Source organism: Branchiostoma lanceolatum, chromosome 16 (assembly GCF_035083965.1).
Source record: "Branchiostoma lanceolatum isolate klBraLanc5 chromosome 16, klBraLanc5.hap2, whole genome shotgun sequence".
Taxonomy (NCBI): domain Eukaryota; kingdom Metazoa; phylum Chordata; class Leptocardii; order Amphioxiformes; family Branchiostomatidae; genus Branchiostoma; species Branchiostoma lanceolatum.
The window spans coordinates 3,060,241-3,083,005 of NC_089737.1; the positions used below are offsets into that span (position 1 = coordinate 3,060,241).

At 43.0% G+C, this 22,765-nt stretch overlaps 1 protein-coding gene and 1 long non-coding RNA gene across 3 annotated transcripts in view; both read left to right on the plus strand.

Moving 5' to 3' along the window:
* LOC136421638 (uncharacterized) overlaps positions 1-22,384 on the plus strand; it is a 32,133-nt gene extending 9,749 nt beyond the window's left edge. The window contains exon 2 of the long non-coding RNA XR_010753478.1: positions 21,756-22,384. This is a non-coding gene — a long non-coding RNA (uncharacterized lncRNA). The remainder of the gene's footprint in view (positions 1-21,755) is intronic.
* LOC136421636 (scavenger receptor cysteine-rich type 1 protein M130-like) lies at positions 1,939-22,384 on the plus strand. Of its 2 annotated transcripts, XM_066409102.1 has the most exons (15): positions 1,939-2,257; positions 3,063-3,228; positions 3,972-4,528; positions 4,949-5,021; positions 5,912-6,289; positions 7,228-7,542; positions 8,618-8,929; positions 9,993-10,067; positions 11,223-11,591; positions 12,700-13,011; positions 13,800-14,108; positions 14,636-14,941; positions 18,902-19,273; positions 19,914-20,285; positions 20,974-22,384. In XM_066409102.1, exons 1-14 carry the CDS (start codon positions 2,015-2,017, stop codon positions 20,282-20,284), a joined length of 4,158 nt encoding a protein of 1,385 aa, XP_066265199.1. In that variant the 5' UTR covers positions 1,939-2,014; the 3' UTR covers position 20,285; positions 20,974-22,384. The 2 variants fall into 2 exon arrangements, with proteins under 2 accessions (XP_066265199.1, XP_066265200.1); XM_066409103.1 differs by lacking the exon at positions 9,993-10,067.
* Positions 22,385-22,765: the final 381 nt, after the last annotated feature.

A 22,765-nucleotide genomic window follows, 5' to 3' on the forward strand; every position in this document is an offset into this window, starting at 1 on the left:
TTTTTCTTCTTTTAATCATTCTCAAGATGTGTCCCGAATATTCATCTCATATTGCTATATTTGGCACCGTTGAAACTCCGTCTGCAACATGAACTCAAAAGACACGACCTCTCGCTGGCTCCAGTGACCCCAGTAAGTGTTGACAGAATAAGCGCAAAAACCAAACTACAGAATCCGTTTCCAGGAATCACATCTACTGTTTTCATTGCCGAGAAGGACAACCCTTCATCGTATCTTTAACTAATATTTCACAAACTAAGTGAGTTGAGTAATTTAAAACGATATCTTTTGTCTGATGACAAACCGACCCTCAGGCAGTTGGCGCACCTTAAAATCGGTACTTCTTCCATGTGTCGAGTGGCTTGACATCGGCAATCGGGAATCATCGGGCACGAATCAAACCCATTCGTCAAACTTCGGTTCGGACCCGACCGTCTACGATGTGCTCCGACACCTCAGATTTGACTGAAATAGGACTGACGCATGAGGAAATGGACGCGTGAAGAAATGGACGTATGAGGAAAAGGACGTTGTACTCTACCAAAAAATGAGGGAACAGGGCTGTTGCGTTGAAAGTGATTTCATTTCGTTAGGCTTCCATTCTCGGCTGGATCTTTGTGCAGGCTGGGCTTGCATGTAGATAGCCGTGCGTTTACATTTTTTGGGCGGAAAAGTTTACTTTTACTACTCTTTAAGCACTTCAAGCCCCACCCCCCAACACACACAAACATTAGAAAAAACAGGATGGAAAAATTAAAAATTAAACATTAAAATGATGAGTCTCTCACTATTGAAGGTTCACAATACTTGATATTACCAGTGGAATTTCCATGCCTCAGTGATTTCTGAATAAACACGACGCTTTTAACACGCCTAGCTTTTCGGTGGGAACAATGAGCTACACAGAACGGCTCTAAAACCGGTACGAGGGGGATCTCAGGTCATGGAGCTACTGTTGTTGACATGATAAGATCAAACTGCAGAAACTATTTTTTACATTTTCTACTTTCAAAGCGGCAACGAACAGACAAACCTCATATGTATGAAACCTTGAACAACGAAGAAAGAGATTGGGGTTGTAAAAACTATATTGTTTAGTAGTTCAAGATTGGGAGACAAGCCGAGCCCCTGCTCATGGACTTTTTTAAAACTTCTCACCTCTTAAGGTTCACCAATACTTGATATTACCTGGCAATTGGTGATTATTTCAATTTTATTGTTTATTTTCATTTTGTACAAATTGCAAATTCCGTTTAAGGACTGCAGCAGACATGTGTAAGGTAAACAACCTTTCCAATGACAAACCAAACGTTTTACATGTATTCATAAAATTACACATTAATAAGTTTTTTGGTCTTCTTTTATTACTCATCAAGATTTTTACAACGCTGGGGCTCCGTCTGTAACACGACCTCAAAAAACACGACCTCTTGCTGGCTCCATTGACCCCAGTGATTGTTGACAGAATGACAACTAAAACCAAACTACAGAATCCGTTTCCAGATATCACATCTACTCTTTTTATTGCCGAGAAGGATATAATATTGTTGCCAACTAAATTTTACAAAGTTAGTGCCCCCCCCCCCCGTCTATATAGAGTTAAAACGTATTCCACAAACTAAGTACTTTGAGTAATTTAAAACGATATCTTTCATCTAGTAACCAACCAACCCTCAGGCACCTCGTGCACCTTTAGATCGGTACTTCTTCCCTGTGCCGAGTGACTTGACATCGGCAATCGGGAATCATCGGGGGCGAATCAAACCCATTCGTCAAACTTCGGTTCGGACCCGACGGTCTACGATGTGCTCCGAATCTCCGGATTCGACAGAAATAGGACTGACGCATGACGAAATGGACGTCGTACGATACTCTAACCAATGGGAGAACAGGACTGTTGGGTTGAAAGTGATGTCATTTTGCTAATCTTATCAGTCTCGGCTGGATCTTTGTGCAGGTTAGGCGTGCATGTGGATCGCCGTGCGTTTCCTTTTTGGGGCGGAAATTCTAAACGATGGGCTCCGAAAAGTTGTACGACATGAGTTACCCCGAAGCTGCGCGGAGTAAACGGGTGTCTGACGGGCTGGGCACGCTGATCGTGGCTGCCACGGCCGTGATTGTGAGCTTTGTCACCATGTTCGTCATGGTGATGCAAGGGGCGGCACTCAGCGACTTAAAGTCTCAGCTGTCGCACCTGAAGGAAGTAGAAGCACAGGTGCAGGAGTTGCGACAGTGGAGAGAACACTTGGGCATGCAGGTACGACCATTAAACACATTAAGTATTATTATCTAGTATTATTTGCTCTTATCAACTCGAGACTACCTCCAAGGACGTACATTTTCGGACCGATGTATCCGGGTGGTGGGTTAGTACCCTTACTGGCAAAGTACAATGAATTTAATGGTGCGCAGATTGTGTCACTCAACATTTCTGTTTCAATGCCGTCACAAAGGCCCAGATCATGAGAGTGGACGAGTTTTCTTTAAAGGTAATGAACTGTGCACAGTTTCCTGTTCGACTGATACGTGCCGATACCACACCCACTGAAAACAAACCAAGTGGAAAACAAACGTAGTTATGGTGATGATAATGTTGTCTGTTGACGGGTTCAAAAATACATGCATGGTCCAGATTTATTTGAAATTTCAAAAGTCTTGATGTAACGACTAATCGACAAAGGAGCAATTGTCTGATAGAACAGAACATTATCACGTAGATTCAGCGCAATTTACTATTGCAACGCAGGCTTGTTCTTGGAGCATTATACCTCAGAATCATACAAATTTTTCTTATGTTTAACAAGTCATTCAGACTTTAAAAATTGACAATGTTGCCTTGATACACATCAGTACAGAATCAAGCTCATGTGCCAGTGGAAGAAAACTTCAGCAGGCGCGCTAAACGAGTAAAAATGCACGCTTGGCCGATCGCGAGTTGGTCCGTTGCCAAACTGTCTACCTGACGAACGAGGCAGACAGACTGGTTTTCTAACCGAGCACGCACTGACACTAACCTCCCAACAAAACGGAGTTAATTGAGTGAATCTAATGTCATCCATCAGGCAAGTCCTCAGGGCCCGAGCGCCCGTGAGCAGCAGGATTGGGGATCGGGGAGTGGCAAGAGCGCCACCTTCCTGTACGGAGCTGAAGTGCATCACCGTGCCAAGAGATCTGTGCACAACGCCGGAAATTTTGCGAACAAGATTACACTGCCAGCGACTCTAGGGGGTAGGGATATGACACTCACTTGATTTTACCTTTTTACTTCAGCATGGATACGATTTATTTTAATCAAGACCATAACAATTGCATATGGCCGACTTCACTAATTATTCACAATGCTTCGTGAGGTGATCCGAAACAAGCTTAGGAGAATTCTAAAAAAAATCAGTCAACATCGAAAAGAGACAGCACTGCTGCCCACGGCCCCTTCTGCTCTGGTCCATGTTCCGGTTAGGCTGTAAAGCATGACTTCATCTTCTCAAAGACTTTTTCACATGTTTGTGAATGGAGGAGTTGTTAGCCATGCGTCAGAAGGCCACCTGGAGTCCCACAGCTCCGGGTACCTGAGCCTCTGCACTCTGATATCAGCCTGACCGGACATGACGTCATTGTAAACCTCTGCAGAAGGTTCTGTTGGGCAGCACGGAGCCTGCAAGAGTCGTTGATTCTCTTAGACCCGTGGGAACAAAATTCCTCGGACCTTGTAGACTCTTTTCTGAAAAGAGTTCTATTAAATCAAACTTGATCTATGACAACCTTGTATCCTAGCGTTTTAATTGAAGCTTACACTTACGTCTCACAAGAAAATCATGGTCTGAGTTATTCAGCCAAATTTGTATTCGACAAGCAGGCATAGATTTAACTTTTGCGTGTATGCAGTGAATTCATTGACAACGATATTTTCCTAATGACTTGGTTTTGATAACTTCTTAGATTTTTTTTTCAAATTGAATGTTGTGTCTGCTAAGGATGTTTGGCTGGGAACCAAGGAGAGCCCGGAAGGGACGGCAGAGACGGCCTCCCCGGCCCAGCTGGTCCTCCTGGCCCCGCCGGGCCAACAGGACCGCGTGGCTATCCCGGTGAGACTGGACAAGCCGGAGAGACTGGACCAGCCGGAGAGACTGGACCAGCCGGTGAGACTGGACCCGCCGGTCCAACAGGACCAGCCGGTGAGACTGGACCAGCCGGTGAGACTGGACCACCCGGTGAGACTGGGCCAGCCGGTCAGACTGGACCAACCGGTCAGACTGGACCAACCGGTGAGACTGGACCAGCCGGTGAGACTGGGCCAGCCGGTGAGACTGGGCCAGCCGGTGAGACTGGACCACCCGGTCAGACTGGACCAGCCGGTCCAACAGGGCCAGCCGGTGAGACTGGACCAGCCGGTGAGACTGGGCCACCCGGTGAGACTGGTCCACCCGGTGAGACTGGACCAGCCGGTGAGACTGGACCAGCCGGTGAGACTGGACCAGCCGGTCAGACTGGACCAGCCGGTCAGACTGGACCACCCGGGCCTCCCGGCGATGTAAGTACAATTTGATGCCCTTAAAGTGCACGCATGGCGATGATATGTGCTTATTAGGTGATGTTTAAAGTAGTCTTGTTAAGTTGAATTAGATGAATTGTGCCTCTGGGACGCTTGATCATTCCCCGTACTTGAAAGGAAGACTCATCGACGTTTCAACCAAGCCTATGGTTTTCTTTAGTATAACTTAGTAAATGTAAGTGAATTTTGAAAAAGTATCATCTAGTTTCTATCAGTATCACAAACCCTCACTGAAGAACTCTTTACCCATTGGCCACATATATTGTGTCAGATAAAACTGGGTCCACAATACTAAAAAAGAAGAAGATAAGAACACTTGTCATTCATGCATTCCCTTTTACAATCGTTTTTTTGCATACATAAGGTATCAAATGACCACCGCATCACATGCTTTTACAGTGCTGCCGTTCAACTTCAACAACGAACCCGCCTACTACAACAAGCCCCAGTCCATCACCGACCACTAGCCCTGGTAAGGCAACTGCTGATTTAAACCTATATCCAAATATAATACAATAGGGGTTCCAAAACATTAATCAATGTATAGTGGATCCTTTGTAATGAGCCACACCTGGGCGTCAACAGTTTTTCTATGAGTAAATGTTGAAATAAAATTTTGAAAGAAGAAATTGCGACTTTGGGGCAAGCCCATTACGCCCTGGAAACAAGTAACGAGAAACACACCGACAGGAAATAGAAACTTTGCTCCTACTAATGCAAGTCGATTGCCTGTTGGTTTGAACAGACAATGGATTAAAATTGCTTTCTTGCATGGGATGTCTACGCCAGTAGGCATGGAAAGTGACTACATACTCTCGCGGAAATCATAGAAAACTGCAAAGAGCTCTGGGTATGGCGTGACAAGTTAGCGAACTGTAAATTTTCAACCTTTGACCAACTAGCTGAAAGACAATCTAGTTACTGATTTGTACACGTGAATATATGTATGCTTGTGTCATCGATAAAGTGTATTAATATTCGTGCTAATTATTCCATGTGTACTATTATATGCATCATCATCAAGACAAAACTGGTCTGATATGAAATACTCACTGTCGATGAGTTGGCAGACCACACTGGTATTGATTCTATGAGCGATGTTTCGTAAACTTGTTTGTTAATTTAACTTAAAACGTTAATGGTTATGATTTGGTTCGGAGTTTTATTTTAGATAAACCATCTGTCTCTGTTTCTGTCTCTCTCTCTCTCTCTCTCTCTCTCTCTAGTCTTAAATTTGAGTAATATCCTGTATATAAGGATATAAAGATATAAGAAACATAACTTGAATAGTTAGATCGTTTCTTTTTACTTGATGACGAAGGGTCTTTCAGAACTACAAAACTAATTCCACGTGTGTTCCAGACCCCTGCAGTCCAAGTGTGTACCGTGTGCTGAATGAGACATGGAGGAACGTCGACCACGGCGTGGAGGGCCCCCCTCGCTGTGATGATGGCTTCAACGGCGAGTGGTACCGCTTCATGGGTCCGGCCGGATTCCACCTGCTGACACGCAGCCCGGGGAGGGACGACCTCTGTGGAACTTCTGCTCCGGTGTGGATGAACGGAGCACACCCGACAGTTGCCGACGGCGAGGTGTCCCGTCAGGTGTGCGTCCACAGGCACGGTTACCCCTGCTGGTCGAGAAGAGTCACCATCCAGGTGAAGGCGTGCCCTGCCGGGTTCTACGTCTACAAGCTGCCCAGACCTCCTGGTTACTGCTATGCCTATTGTGGGGCCACGGGTGAGCCATTTCTTATGATATGTAACATTTAGTTTGGGTCCAGCTGTAGTCGACAGATTTAATCTCCGTCGATAGACCGGAGACGTGTTGGCAACAGGCGTTTCATACTGAATGATCATTATCTTAGAAACGTTGATATTAGTCTTCCTATTTGATATATATGTCCTGTATAGCGGTTTGAAATATGTAGGAAATTATTGGTACGTGCTACGTAACCAAGTGACTACTTAAATGTATAGGTTGATAAAAAAAGTACTTTCAAGGTTCTATAAATTCACTTTTCTTTAATAATATATTTCACATTTCACATAGCTCCCAGCCTATAAATCTTCCAACCTAATATCCAATCAATTGTAAATAACAATGTTTTATTTGCAAGTTCTTGCCCGAGGGCTAATTGCAACATGAAACAATGCATAGAAAAGGTATACTGTACAGATAGTGCGGGATAACAATGTTGACAAGTGGAACGGATGGCTATTCTAAGAACAAGAACGGAATATAAGAAATAATATTTCAATTCGCTACCCTTGGTAGAAATCAAGAAAACAGTATACGAATGAGGTTTTTGTAGTGGTTATATTGTTCTCCTTATGATGTGAATATCATTAATTTTCTTATATCAATGAATTATTTGCTATTTATTGTTATAAAAGCGACCACGCTATTCATTATTGACTATGAATGGGTATTCTGTAAATCTTGTATTCGCCAACGTAGGGGAACATTATACGAAGCAAAAGGGCAAATACAATAATATGAAGTTTATTGCAAGTTCATGCCCGTGGGCTAATTGCAAATACATGGTAGAAACATAAGGAAAAACATACATGTGTCAGTGAACTGTGACATGACTGACTACTTTTAATCATATGACTGTCCGAAGTTCCATACATTCCATGTATCCAATGACTGTTAAGTCCTTGGTGTTTCCTCAGATCTCGACATCCGACTGGTTGGTGGAGCCGACAGCCGCGAGGGACGAGTGGAAGTTTACCAAGACGGAGAATGGGGGACGATCTGCGACGATGCATTTGGACAGGAAGACGCCGACGTGGTGTGTCGTCAGCTTGGGTTTACTGGTGCTGAACGGGCAACGACTCGGGCGTCTTTCGGTCCGGGGACGGGGCGGATCTGGCTGGACGATGTAGGCTGTAGTGGAAGCGAGTCACGTCTGCGGAACTGCAGCCACAGCGGATGGGGCAGTCATAACTGCGGACATCATGAAGATGCTGGAGTCGTCTGTATTGCAGGTTAGTTCCATATCGATTATATTATCGGTTACTTTCAACAGGTTGAAAAGGCCCCCGGTCGCCCTTTGAATTAAATTGTACGTTCAATTAATAAAGACCAGAAGAGACGCAAATGATGATTTGAGTGAGAGCTCGGCCTAAGAAAGTATTCTCGTAAGAAGCATTATACCAAACACAAGGGGACACAACACTTTCCCATTAGTTTTACTGAGGCTTTGAAGCTAAACGGTGGTACTTGAAAGCTATCCCGGCTCAATTGTCTACTACCTGTTACCGTTCGTTTGAAGATGCCGGGATTGTCCGCACAGGTGTGAAGGATTTGAATGAAGTGAAGGATCATGTTTACTACTTTCTCCTGGCAATCTGTTCCTAATTGTTTCTACTATGTAAATCTGTAGGTATGGTGGGACGATAGTCATTGACTACTCGGACAAAGCACAAGATTATGAATTCACTAGATTCCTTTGTGCTGATTTGATCTTTTTGACATTACAACAGTAACAACTATCTAGTTTACGTTTTTGAGTTTCCCTATAGTATAGGGTTATGCTTAAGGTTAGAAATGGGGTTAGGATTGAAGTAAGGACATTGAGGTTAGAATCCTTCTTGGTTAGGCTTAGAGTTAGTCGTCCTCTGACGGCGAAACATCTAGGTGACAAATACTGAGTCAAATGTTCCGACACTCTTATTCCTTATGTTTCCTTTTACGAGACATATATCCGATGGTATTATTTCAAGTTACTTCATTTCTTGAACCTATACTCATGATATTTATTTAATTGGACATCCCGAATGTGCTTTGCTGACAGCGGATTCTCCTTTAATATTTTTCCTACCATGCCAATATTGATATATCTGCTTGCCTTGCAAACCTAACGATATTTGGTATCTAAAGCTTGTGACAGTTATTTAGGTGTAAATCGTATTGTACCAGCCTGTAGATATTATTGTCTTATTATCATTTTGCTTAGGAAACGACATGCTTTCGAATTAATTTACTGTTCAGACCTTTGTTGAACACATGTGTGTTACTGGCTGCATCGTCTGTATACTTAAGTCGTAAGCGTTCCCTCAGACACCCGGCTGGTTGGTGGATCTGGTGACCACGAGGGAAGGGTAGAGATTTACCACGACGGAGAATGGGGGACGATCTGCGACGATCGGTGGGGACAGGCAGACGCTGACGTGGCGTGCCGTCAGCTGGGATACCCTGGGGCTGAGCGGGCAACATCTAGCGCCTCCTTTGGGTGGGGCTCCGGGCAGATCTGGCTGGATGAGCTAGCCTGCAGCGGGAGCGAGACGCGTCTGCAAAACTGCAGCCATGGCGGATGGGGCAGCCATGACTGCGGACATGGGGAGGATGCCGGAGTCGTCTGTAGAACTAACGGTGAGCGAGAACCGATTGCGGTCTATATCTTGTTTGACAAAAAGCTTTCACTCAGCAAGCTCCTTTTAAGACAGAAAATCCACTAGCTATGAAAAGGCAACATTTGCGCGATCAAATACATCATATTTCATCCATATCCCTCCCCATGCAAAAATGGCCTGTTCCAAAGTTACACCAGAGCAAAACTGTAATATTCCTAAAAATTCTGCGCAAAAATGATCTATTGCAAAGTCATCCTAGCCCGAAATGGAACTTCCCAAATTTGACCTCCTATGCAAGAATGAACTCTTCAACGGGCATCACCAAACACAACGGGCTACTGAAACAATGGATCAACCCAGTCCAAATTGAATTTGACATGAAAACTCCCTCCATACAGGAATTGACTCTTTCAGAAGCATTCCCATGTAGAATGGACAAGTCCAAATGCACTAAAGAAAAAGGACTTCTGCATAATCACCCCAGTCCAAAATTGAAGCAGAAAAATGTACCCCACCAGAGCAAGTATAGACTCTCCATGAGAAATGGACCAGACCAAATACATATCCACTCTACAAATTTGAAATCTACAAAAAATTGTCCCTCTTTTCAAGAATGGACTCCCCCATTGGTACCTCCATGTAGACTGGTCCAAAACACATCCACTGAGGAAACGGACTTTTGAATAATCAACTTAGTCCAAGATTGAATTTTGAAAATATGTCACCCCTATATGCAAGAATGGACTCTTCCAGCGCACCTCAGTGTCGAATGGGCCGGTTCAAAAATACTTCCACTCAAAAAATGACTTTCGCGCAACCCCCCTTTCCGAAATTAAGTTTGAAAATGTGACAGCCCCATGTTAAATGGACTCTTCCAAAGTACACATTTTTGGTTTACAAATAACACAAATGTTGTTTCAAAGATTATTCTAATGGAATGTATGCCAAATATTTGAATGAGGGCCTGAGTATACGCCCACGGCAGACACGTGTCAAATCTCACAAGTCTATCATGTCACCTCCCTATCGTCGATAGCACTCGGTAGGTCAAGTGTAACTAGAATTTGTCATCCATCTTTTAGCTCCATCGCAAACAACGTCCCAGACAACGATGTCGACAACCTCGCGCCAGACAACCGAGGGTCCGATAGCTGATGGTAGGATTTTGTTACTCATTACTTTCAAGTTCAAATTATTGTCTTCTATCACTCCCCCTTTACTTTAGAACGTCTTTACCAATATCCTGATACCACCAGACGTCAGCAAGTTCTGAATTCTCAGCATGCATTGGTAACGGATGGTCCAGCGGTTAGCAACACTGTCTCTGGACCTAAGGGTAGACATTTTTGATCCCGGTCTCTGTCACTCTCGATCTCACCAACACGCACGCTACTAAAAAGGCTGACAGTGCTTAGGTGGCCATGTTAAGATGCGGCCCATTGTTCCTTGCGTTTTTGTGAAGTTTTCCCGGTACAATGAACCTGCATGAAATGAACGTCTGTCTTTCCTGTCAGGACCAGTTGAAGATGAACATGTCAGTGAGCTTGACTGGTTCGAGGTCACTTACTCTTTAACTTTTCTAGCTATTAAGTGACCTTTGTCCAAATATGTATAGCAGCTAAAAAAACAGCTAGAAATTAGAATATGAAACAAAGTACGTGTAAAATGTTTATTGCTTATCCTAATAATACTTAAATTTAAATAATATTCTATATACAGTGCACATGCACCGAGCTTTCGAGCGAAGGTTGATACCCTACTGATTACCAAATTACATATCATGCGATATCATTATCATAATAACCCATGATACTACGTCAATGCGAGGTTTACTGGCCAGCACGGCAACTAAAAAAAGAATCATAATTTTGGATAGTTAATAAGTTAGTTGATTTGTAAGTTAGTTAGTTAGATAGTTAGTTTAGTGAAAGTCTTCCCACACCATAGGGTGCATAGGGCGGCGTCCATCTCTGTTTCATAGCCCTGGGCCACACTGTGGTGCAATCACTGCAGCAGGGGGCTAGTCCACTGGCAGTGGAGTGTGTTTAACTTCCATACTGTTCCATAAGTATGTACTATTCTTTATGACGTTTTTGGCATGACTTGGTGCGTCTATTATCCAGACATGTCCTACCCGGGCGTGAACTCGGGCCTTCTGGTTCCTAATAATTTGAACCAGATTTTGTGACAGAGGCGCAGACAAACTACACCACAGGGACATGCCTGAATGATTTAGAACGTTTCTGTTTACTTAAAGATATTCATAGCTTGGGTCTTTCAGAACTACAAAACTAATTCCACGTGTGTTCCAGACCCCTGCAGTCCAAGTGTGTACCGTGTGCTGCATGAGAGATGGAGGAACGTCAACCAAGGTACTGCCAATAATTGTGACGATGGCTTCAACGGCGAGTGGTACCGCTTCATGGGTCCGGCCGGAACCCACCTGCTGGCGCGCAGCCCCGGGAGGAACGGCCGCTGTGGAGCTATTGCTGCGGCGTGGATGAACGGAGCCCACCCGACAGCTGCGGACGGAGAGGTGGCCCGTCAGGTGTGCGTTTACAGGCACGGTTACCCCTGCTGGTCGAGATTAACCATCCAGGTGAAGGCGTGCCGTGCCGGGTTCTACGTCTACAAGCTGCCCAGGCCTCGCTATTGCTACTATGCCCATTGTGGGGACGGAGGTGAGCCATTTCTTCTGTTATGCAACATTAAGCACGGGTCCAGCTGCAGTCGGCTGATTTCATTTCCGTTGATAGAGCAGAGTCGCGTTGAAAACAGGCGTTTCACAGTTATCTTAGAACCGTTTATATTAGTCTTGCTATTCGACATATATGGCCTGTATAGCGGTTAGATATTTGTGGGAAATTATTGGTATGTGCTACGTAACTAAGGGACCACTTAGTTATATAGATTGATATAAAATTACTTCTAAGGATCTACATATTCACTTTTCTTCAATCATCTAATTCACATTAACTGCCAGCTGTCTATAAATCTTCCAACATAATATCTACTCAATAATAAGAAAATTAAAGAAATAATATTTCCATTTCAATTCGCTAACCTTGGCAGAAATGAACAAAACACTATATACGAATGAGATTTTTGTAGTTGTTATGTTGTTCTCGTGATGCCAACATCATTAGTTTTCTGATGTCAATAAATTCTTCGCTGTTTTTTATTACAAAATCGACCATGCTGTTCACCATAGTACTACTGACTATGAATAGGTATTCTGTAAATCTTGGATTCGCCAACTTAGGGGAACATTATACGAAGCAAATGGGAAAATTCAATAACGTTGCTTCCCCTGTTTCTGAGGATTTGAAGCAAAACGGTCACCGTACGTGATACGAGTCAGTAGGGGCGGTCATATATTCACGAGGATGCTATATATACTGCGTGTAATGTGATATCAAGACTGCTGTTGATATTTTTCAAATATAGACCACTGTAAATCACAAGTTATAATCACAACGATGATTGCACTCCTAAGAAATCTATAAACATAGAGTGGCATCCATACACATACAAGATATTACAAAAACACATAACAATGTGAAAGTTATCACTTGCTTCATTATATGGGTATGCCAATTAAAGGTAAAATTGCTTGCACAAGCGTCACTAGAAATACCAAACCAAAGAGTGATCTGAGACTGCCTCCCTCCTAATTAATTCCAAGAACACCACAACAAAAATCACCTGCAGGGTTTTAATCATATGATTGTTCAAAGTTCCATATATTCCATATATCCAGTGACTTGTAAGTCCTTTGTGTTTCCTCAGATATCCGACTGGTCGGTGGATCAGTTGACCATGAGGGACGGGTGGAAGTGTTCCACCACGGAGAATGGGGGACGATCTGTGACACTGCATGGGGACAGGCAGACGCCGACGTGGCGTGCCGCCAGCTGGGATTCCCTGGGGCTGAGCGGGCAACAACTCAGGCGTCTTTCGGCAACGGAACCGGACGGATCTGGCTGGATGATGTAGGCTGTAGCGGAAGTGAGTCAGCTCTACAAACCTGCAGCCATGGCGGATGGGGTAATCATAACTGCGGACACCATGAGGATGCTGGAGTTTTTTGTAATATTAACGGTAAGCGAGAACCGATTGCGGTCTATATCATGTTTGACAAAGTTTTCACTCTCTCCTTTCTACATTTGGCACGACAGAAAATCTGTTAGCTCCACGTGGTAATGAAGAGTGCAGCCTTGTAAACAGTAGTAAAGAAAAATCGGTCTTATGTTTCCCTTCTAGTGCTGGAGGCCATCAGACCTTAATATTGCCTCTCAAATGATGACTTTCAATCTTGTGTTGATTGGCTGCACTTTATACTTATCAAGTTGGTCTGCCTCTCTTCATATATGCAGACATTACACTGTTGCGGCATAAAAGATACAGCTTACAACAATGATTAGAGTCCTAAAAAATTCATTTCAAGGCATCCTCATTTGAGGTGAAGCAAGATGCTTTTTCAAGTAGCTAGTGGTAGTGCAATGCGGCTTCGCTACGGCTCGCGTATATACATGTGTAGCTATTATAGGGTGCTTCAAATGGTTTGAAACCATCACATAACTGACTTCAACTTAAATCAGTACAAACTTAAGAAATGTATAAACATAGAGTAGCATCAATACACATACAATTGCAAGGTATAAGAAAGACACATACCAGGCTGAGAGTTGTTGCTTGCTGCTTTATGTGGGCATGCCAACTAAAGGTAAAATAACTTGCATCAACGTAACTAGGGGGCGGTCCCAAAACTCCACAACGAAACATAGCTGGATGCTGTTCAAAGTTCCTATCATACCTATCAATCATACAAAGCATTAGCTGATTTGGCCGACCACATCTTCAGATCTTCATGTCTTGTGTTTGCTCAGACATCCGACTGGTAGGTGGAGCCGGCAGCGGCGAGGGACGGGTGGAAGTTTTCAACGACGGAGAATGGGGGACGATCTGTGACCGCGGCTGGGATCAGGCAGACGCCGACGTGGTGTGCCGTCAGCTCGGGTTCGCTGGTGCTCAGCGGGCAACAACTGAAGCCTCCTTCGGTCCGGGGACCGGGCGGATCTGGCTGAATGAAGTAGGCTGTACTGGAAGTGAATCACGTCTGCATAACTGTAGCCACGACGGATGGGGTAACAATCATAACTGCTTACATCAAGAGGATGCCGGCGTTATCTGCATCGGTTAGTCCCATATTGTTTACATTTATTAGTTTTTTTTCAACAAGGAGGCTTATTTTAACCTCCTTGCATTCAACAATTCAGATTATATGTCGCCTCTTGAAAAGACATAGTAAGTTTTACTAATAAAGACCAGAACAGATTGCAGTGGAAGGCAAAGGCTGCTTTGAGTGAGAGATCGGCCAAAGTAAGTATTGTCTTAATCTTTGAATTCTTCCCTTTTCCGAGCATTTGAAGCTAAACGGTGCTACTTGACATCTACACAAGCCCAGTTTGTCTACTATTTGTTACGGTTCGTTTGAAAATGCTGGAGTTGTCTGTACAGGTGTAAGGGTCATATTTGCTATTTGTTCCTAGTCTTTTCTAACATATTTCTGTTTCTTCATTACCTCTGATTTACAAAGTTCCACATACAAAGTTCCACATACCTATCAATCATACAAAGCATTAGCTGTTTTGGCCGACCACATCTTCAGACCTTGGCCTCCCTTTCTTGCATAATGACTGGCAAGTCCGTGTCGTTTCCTCAGATATCCGACTGGTAGGTGGAGCCGGCAGCCACGAGGGACGGGTTGAAGTTATCCAGGACGGAGAATGGGGGACGATCTGTGACCGCGGCTGGGAACAGGCAGACGCCGACGTGGTGTGCCGTCAGCTCGGGTTTACTGGTGCTGAGCGGGCAACAACTGAAGCCTCCTTCGGTCCGGGGACCGGGCGGATCTGGCTGAATGAAGTAGGCTGTAGCGGAAGTGAGTCACGTCTGCAAAGCTGCAGCCACAGCAGATGGGGTGATAATAACTGTGGACATGGGGAGGATGCCGGCGTTGTCTGCATCGGTTAGTCCCATATTGTTTACATTATCAGTTCCTTTCAACAACTTGAAGAGGTTATAGGTCGCCTCTTGAAAATACATAGTACGTTTAACCAATAAAGACCAAAACAGATGGCAGCGGACATCAAAGGTTGCTTTGAGTGAGAGAACGGTCAAAGTAATTATAAGTATTGTCTTAATCTTGGAATTCATAGCTAGGAATGTATTATTCCAAACAGAACAGGACATAACACTTTCCCATTTCCGAGGAATTGAAGCGAAACGGTGATACTTGACATCTACACAAGCCCAATTTGTCTACAATTTTTTACCGTTCGTTTGAAAATGCCGGAGTTGTCTGTACAGGTGTTAGGATCATATTTGATATTTGTTTCTAGTCTTTTCTAATGTAATTCTGTAGGCGTGGTGGGACGATAGAAATTAGTTACTCGGACGATACTCAAAGCATTGAAGTCATTGGTTTTTCTGTGCCGATTTGAACTTGATTTCATTAACGTTGTAATAACCATCTAGTCTATGTCTAAAGTTTTATCAAGCTTATGTGCGACTTTATAACATTTGTATGATTATTTTATCCTCCCCATTTTTGCCGTCTTTGAATATTTACTTTCCTTTTAGAATCCCTTTTCACAATTAATCACAGTCGAATACAACTTTGCTAAGGCCAGAAGTACATTTTATGGATGACATACATATGATATTACTGCAAAGTCTTGAAATCTATTCCTGTATTATATCATAATAATAAATGGTACGTGCCACTGGTCGATACACATTGAAACCATTTAACTGAATAAGATGAGCATTTCTACGACAAAGAACACCTTTGATACCAGGGCTGATCTACATGCCTGTCTGCATCTGCTAACCGGTAGCTTTGTCCCATGCATTCCCTTCCCAAATGGCAGCCACTACAGATCTTGCGATTTAGCCCCGCCACACAAGCTTCCAAGGGTGTGGTCAACTTAAAGTCAACTTATCGCTGGTGAAAATCTTCACAACACATTGAGATACGTCAGTCTCGAGAAGAGATGTTTCGTTACATCTGTGCCAAATTTCATCTCATTTCATACAAAATTGAGCCTGCTATGGTAAACAAAGGCGGTTTACAGGCAACCACCTGCCGTCAGAGGACACATAGAAACAGTCCCGTCCATTTTTAAATAGTTAAGACCCTCTCCCGAGCAACCACTTTTTTCAGTCTCAGAGGGGCATTTGAACCATCCCCTTAGCAACCAAAATTGATTGACAGCAGCATAGATGCCAGCAGCGGCCTCTTCAACAAGAGGATTTCTGCAAGCTCTGGTACTATCAGCCATTCATTTAATTTCAACACCGGAAACAATTCTGATACGCACTGCATTCCGCACAACAATGCCAGTAACACCATTATTAAGATCTATGCAGTTGTGTGAATATATGCAGTACCTTTTTGGGTCTTCAGTTAAAGTCAGTGAATAACATAAATACTGCACAAAGAGCTGTACAAATTGAACTACAAGTCATGTAGTTGGAAAGTTGACATATAACGGGGGCCGCCCGAACCTCGCACGCGCCCGAACATCGCACGGATTTTTTACTGATCTTATTTTGCATAAGTACGCCGTGTTTGTGTCCAATGACTATGCTGATAAGGAAGGTAAATAACCCAAGTTCATGCACATAATTGCCATTTACATTCAAAACATATGTGTACATATTCATTTCTTGTTTTGTCGAAAAGTAGTATTTTGACAATAATGATGGCAACGCTGAGTAGAGGGTCACTGCGTAGCTAGACGGCCCGGCACCTAAATATACGACCTGTGCCAAGCAGATACATAGGTCACACAGCTATCATACACATAAGAAAAATAATTTCATAAAACACTAAAAATTTGGGTCTTTAAGTGTTTGTTGAGAAGAAAACCGACCAAAGAAAAACAACGTAAACATTGCTGTCGTCTGACGACGTTGTTTTCCCGCCATTTTTTTGGACCGCGATGGTGGCGGGACGATTCAACGCACAGCTTTGTTACGCTCTAACATGTGATTGGTACCGTCTATGAAAAGGAAACTGAATACAGAGATGGCGAAGATGTTTCCCAATAAGTAGACGGAGTATTGTCGATGTAAGCGGTGTCGTTTTTTCGAATGATTTCGTAAGTCGGGCCGCATTCAATACGTACGTCGGGCCGCGTAGTAGCCTATTTCCCGTGGGAACATGAGCTTGGATGCGCTAGATATAGCCCTTCTCACATGACGTTAGAAGTGCACACAGTCAAAATTTTCCGGTCAAAAGAAAGCTAGAATATAGCAGACTTCAAGCCTTATTTACATTTCCCTAACTTCATCACCAACTTCCGAAGAGAGCAAAATTACCAAAGCGTACTAAGTTAGGCACACTATCTGGCGTAGCACTAAATCAGAAGGTACATTCGTGAAAATGTCTCACAGCGTCTTCCGCATGTAACGCGGAGCATGAAGGGCCCATGAACAGTATGAATACATTTCTTGTCCAAGTATAGTCTTTAGATGAATGTGTTCAAAATTCATTCATTAAAACCTGACCACTCTCTGGCAACCAGCAATGGAGCGCCGTGAGTTCCAGCGCGTAAAAAAACGTCCGATGGTTGGGCACCCCCCGTTATAGACTGAACACACTCGCTTTGGCTGTTCTATGAGCAGAAACAAAAAACGTTTGATTTTTAGATAAACACAGTTCTGATGGTCAAACAACCATTATGGTTTATTTTTTGTTTTTACATAACAGCATGGAAATCAAAAAGTATGTGCATTTCGTGTAGATATGTTTTCTGGAAACTAAGGCGTATTTCGTTCAAATGAATTATGATATTTTTGGTCCACCAGCCAACTTGTCGATAGCTCCCACCCTGTCCTCAGCAACCACTTTTACTCAGTCCCTTGAGTGGTTGCTTGCGCCATGTTTGACTGTATATTGAAGTCCCCTCGTACTTAGTTCCTTCAGTAGTAATCAACATTTGTTATGCAAATTGCAGGAATGTGAGGTTTGGAGCAAACCGTGTCGGGTTTGCCAGAAAGCAGAATGAAGTACATGTACTGCAGAATCAAACCATTGGTAACAGACAGATCTGTGACACATGTTAACTACGTTCCGAGTCGCAGAAACAGAGTGTTTCATAAAATACAGTTAGCTCCGGTAGTTAGATCAGTAGCTAAATAAGTAGAACAGAACAACAGGGCCCTTCCCAGCTTATTATTGTCAAATGTCTGATCGCTTATTAACAAAAATGTGAGTTAGAGGCCACTCTGTTCAGATAGCGTGCATTACTGAAACATGGTCAACACCTCAGATTTCCGATGAGGTTTGTCGACGTCGATTGAAGGTTAGAGACTGTTTAGGAAAGATAGACAGTCATTGTCTTCTATCACTCCTCCTTTACTTCAACGTTTTTACCAATATCCTGATAACACCGTTTTTATGTGGACGTCAGCAAATTCTGAATTCTCAACATTCATACGTAACGAGTAATGTAGGGGTGAGCAACTCTGGACCTAAAGGTGGAGAGTTTAATTCTAATCCCGGTCTCTGTCACTCACCCGACATGCACGGTACTGAAAAGGGTCGCAGTCGTCGGGTCGTCACGTTAAGCCGTGGTCTATTGTCCCTTGTGCTTGTGCTTGTCAAAAAGATGTGTGGGTAATTTCCCCGGTACATTGAAACTGCATGAAATGAACGTCTGTCTTTACTGTTAGGACCAGTTGAAGATGAACGCGTTAGTAGCGATACCCTACGAACTGATTACCAAATATACGATATTGTACGATATTATTATTCTAATAACCCATGATACTACGTCGATACGAAGTTTACTGGTCAGAGCGACGATGGAAAAGAAAGAAAAAAGAAATAACTTCAATAGTTAGCACGTTTCCTTTTACTTGATGATATTCATAGCTTGGGTCTTTCAGAACTATAAAACTAACTCCACGTGTGTTCCAGACCACTGCAGGCCGGGTGGGTACCGTGTGCTGAATGAAACATGGAGGAACGTCAACCAACGTAGTAGTGGCCATAATTGTGACAGGGGCTTCAACGGCGAGTGGTACCGCTTCATGGGTCCGGCCGGTACCCACATGTTGGCACAAAGCCCCGGGAAGAGCGGCCTCTGTGGTACCTACTTCCCGATGTGGATGAACGGAGCACATCCGACAGCTGCGGACGGCGTGGTGTACCGTCAGGTGTGCCGTTATAGCTACGGCTACCCCTGCTATCGGGAAACAACAATCCAAGTGAAGGCGTGCCGTGCCGGGTTCTACGTCTACAAGCTGCATAGAGCTCGTGACTGCTACTCTGTCTATTGTGGGGACATAGGTGAGTAATTTCTCCGGTTATGTAACGTTTAGTTCGGGTCCTGCCGGCTGCTTTAATTAATGTTCGTCGGTAGACCAGGGCCGTGTTGGCAGCAGGCGTTCCACAGTGAAAGATCTTTATCTTAGGACGATTGATTTTCGACAGTTATGGCTTATAGCGTTTAGAAATATACGATGTATGAACTTATTGTTATGTGCTACCTTGTTGCTTACTTGCTACGTTGTTAGCTCCATATATAATTACTTATGATTACAGGATTTAGATATGCACCATTCTGTAAGCATGTATTTCACATTAGCAGCGGTGAGCTTAGATCTATGGGTAAATTAGCGGAACTAGAACTTCCTGTATATATGTTCCCTTCCCATTCGCTTCCTAAATATCTTCGATAAAAGTTCTCTATACTGAGAAAGGCTGATACCACATTGCATATTATATGATATCATTACCATAATAACCCATGATACTATTTTGATGCGAGGTTTACTGGCCAGCACGACAATGGAAAAATAATATACATGTAACTCGAATGATTAGCGCCGCATACAAATGTCTATTTACTTGATGATACACATGTATTAATAGCTCATTAATAATTGATGGCTTGGCCCTTTCAAAACTAACTGGACGTGTGTTCCAGATCCCTGCGATCCGCAATACGGGTACCGTGTGCTGAATGAAACATGGAGGAACGTCAACCAAGGTGGTGGCACTAATTGTGACCGCTTTAATGGCGAGTGGTACCGCTTCATGGGTCCGGCCGGAACCCAGCTGCTGGCGCGCAGCCCCGGGAGCTCCAGCGCCTGTGGCACACGCGCCCCGATGTGGATGGATGGAACACATCCGACAGCTGCCGACGGCGTGGTGTCCCGCCAGGTGTGCGCTTACAACAGCTGGGACTCCTGCAGCTACCCAACAACCATCCAGGTGAAGGCGTGCCCTGCCGGGTACTACGTCTACAAGCTGCCCAGGGCTCCTCATTGCGACTATGCCTATTGTGGGGACACTTGAGGTGAGTCATTTCTCTGTTGTCATGTTATGTAACGTTATGTTAGTTATGTTATGTTATGTTATGTTATGTTATGTTATGTTATGTAACGTTTAGTACGAGTCGAGTCGGCTGTTTGGATTTCCGTCGATAGTCCAGAGTCGTCCTGGCAACAGCATCAGGCCATCCACAGTGAATGGTCTTATCTTGGTACCAATGACATTAGTCTTCCTATTCAACATTTATGGACTGTATCGCGTTTAGAAATATGTGGGAAATTATTGGTATGTGCTACGTAGCTAAGCGACTTCAATTGATGGAATGATATAAAATTACTTCTAAGGCTCTGCATATTCACTTTCTTTAATCATCTATTTCAAATTAGCTCCCAGTCTATACACCTTCTAACATAACATCTATTCAACTATAAGAATATTTCAATTCACTGCCCTTCGTAAAATCAACAAAACCGTATATGCATGAGATTTCTGTAGTTGTTATATTGTTATTCATGTGATGTCACTATCATTACTTTTCTTATCTCAATAAAGTTTTTGATTTTATTTTGGATAAAAGCAACCACACTGTAGTTGTTATATTGTTATTCATGTGATGTCACTATCATTACTTTTCTTATCTCAATACAGTTTTTGATTTTATTTTGGATAAAAGCAACCACACTGTATTGATTATGCTATATTAACTTTTCCAGATCCTTAACCAACAAGGAGTCCGTTGAAAGGTCACACTCGTGCCTGGTATACAACAATTCAATAGGAGTTGGAAACATAATAAACTGCACTGAAATTATTCAGACAGTAACTTGGACATCTGCAGTAGAACCTGGAACCTAAAAAGTAAAAATTGTATAACATAGTTCGTAATCCTCGTAAACAAGGAACGTGTGCGTTCCCGAAAGCAACGTACGGGTGTGCTTTAGTGAAACCAAAAATGGGCTCATATCTGGATAAATGTTAGCACATTGCTATCATGCAGTGATTTTCTTCGTGTTCTTCAGTAAATAATGTCTGACAGAAATAGTGACTGCAATAGAGACTCCTTATTAAGATTGCTGGAGAAATGACTACCTTTTCTTTTGAATAGCGATAGATATGCAGTTACATACAGTAATACTATATATGCAACTATAGTGAGGTATTATCACAATTCAAAAAGCTAGTTTGAAATGCTATTATTAAGTTCGTCTAATAGAAACGACAGCTTACTGAGTAACGAACTCTGTATGCCTGGGTGCCATTGCTCAACTAGTGTCGTGAACTGTAGTTAGTTTCGGTAGTGACAAACTCGTCACAGAGACAGCTGGGAGCTTAATATGTAGCTGCCATTACTTTTTTTACTAGAGCCATCAATGCGTACAAACATTGTTGATTTAGCTGCCGCTATGGTGAGGATTCGTGATTATGATTATTAATATCGTAAAGGTGTATCATCTCCATAAGAAGGATAGGTATATGGCAAACGTTAGCTGGATAGATAGGCAATTAGAAAAAAACAGCAATTCATCAATCATATATGTTATATACATAGGTGGTGACATGGGTGGCCATGACGTTTTTAACTCGTAAGACATGACGTTAAGATTTCAAGACTCGTAAGATTACAAGGCTTCTAGAAATATCTTTTTGGTGAATAAGGAAAACTATGTGCAAATTCCGAAGAATGGTTTTATCTGATGAGCTTATTTTCATATCGATATATATTTGAATTCATTATGCTACATGTAATGTCTAATTCTCATTCTATTTGTAGTCTATTAGTGGCTAGAAGAATACACTACTTGCTTTTATTCGGAGGGGGGGGGTTACTTGCAAAATGTAGTCTCCTTTTTCTATTTTTCGAGCATACTACTGTGGTTAATGTCTTGAACAACACTATTTATGTATTCCCTGGTGTACTCAACGTTGCTTTATTAGTGTCCTGTATATATATATATCTGATGTAAGGTTTACCTAAGAGGCATATGTCAATATGCTGTATAGTTGCTCGCAATGATTCGTTCTCCGTACCCACCTAATCGTACATCTATATCTAAGTATACATTATATTGGTGTCGTTGAACTCTGTTGCTCCTTTGGAATAAAGTGCAGGTTTCTAAGAAAAAAGTCCAAATGTCTTAATCTAAGTAAAATAGGTACTTAACACATGTAGTTGGTGAATTTAAGCATTATAGGGGAACTGGTGGGTGTCGGTCAGTCGCAGCATATGCATGTACCCTTAGAATTGGGGCAGACACACGGTGCACTAGATGTCTTTGAGTCAGAATAAGACGACGCCTGCGAAGCAACTGATTGAGCTTGATTAAATCTCTCCAACATGTCTCGCCAACAAAATCCCCCAGTGTTGCGCCATGAAGAAATGTATCGCCATTTTAAGACTCGATCACCTCTACTTTTTACTTTCTATTACTGTGATCGGATTGAGAGTTTTAAAACCACCAGAATGTTGTAGTTGCGCGCAGATATTTTTCACATCAGCGATAGAAT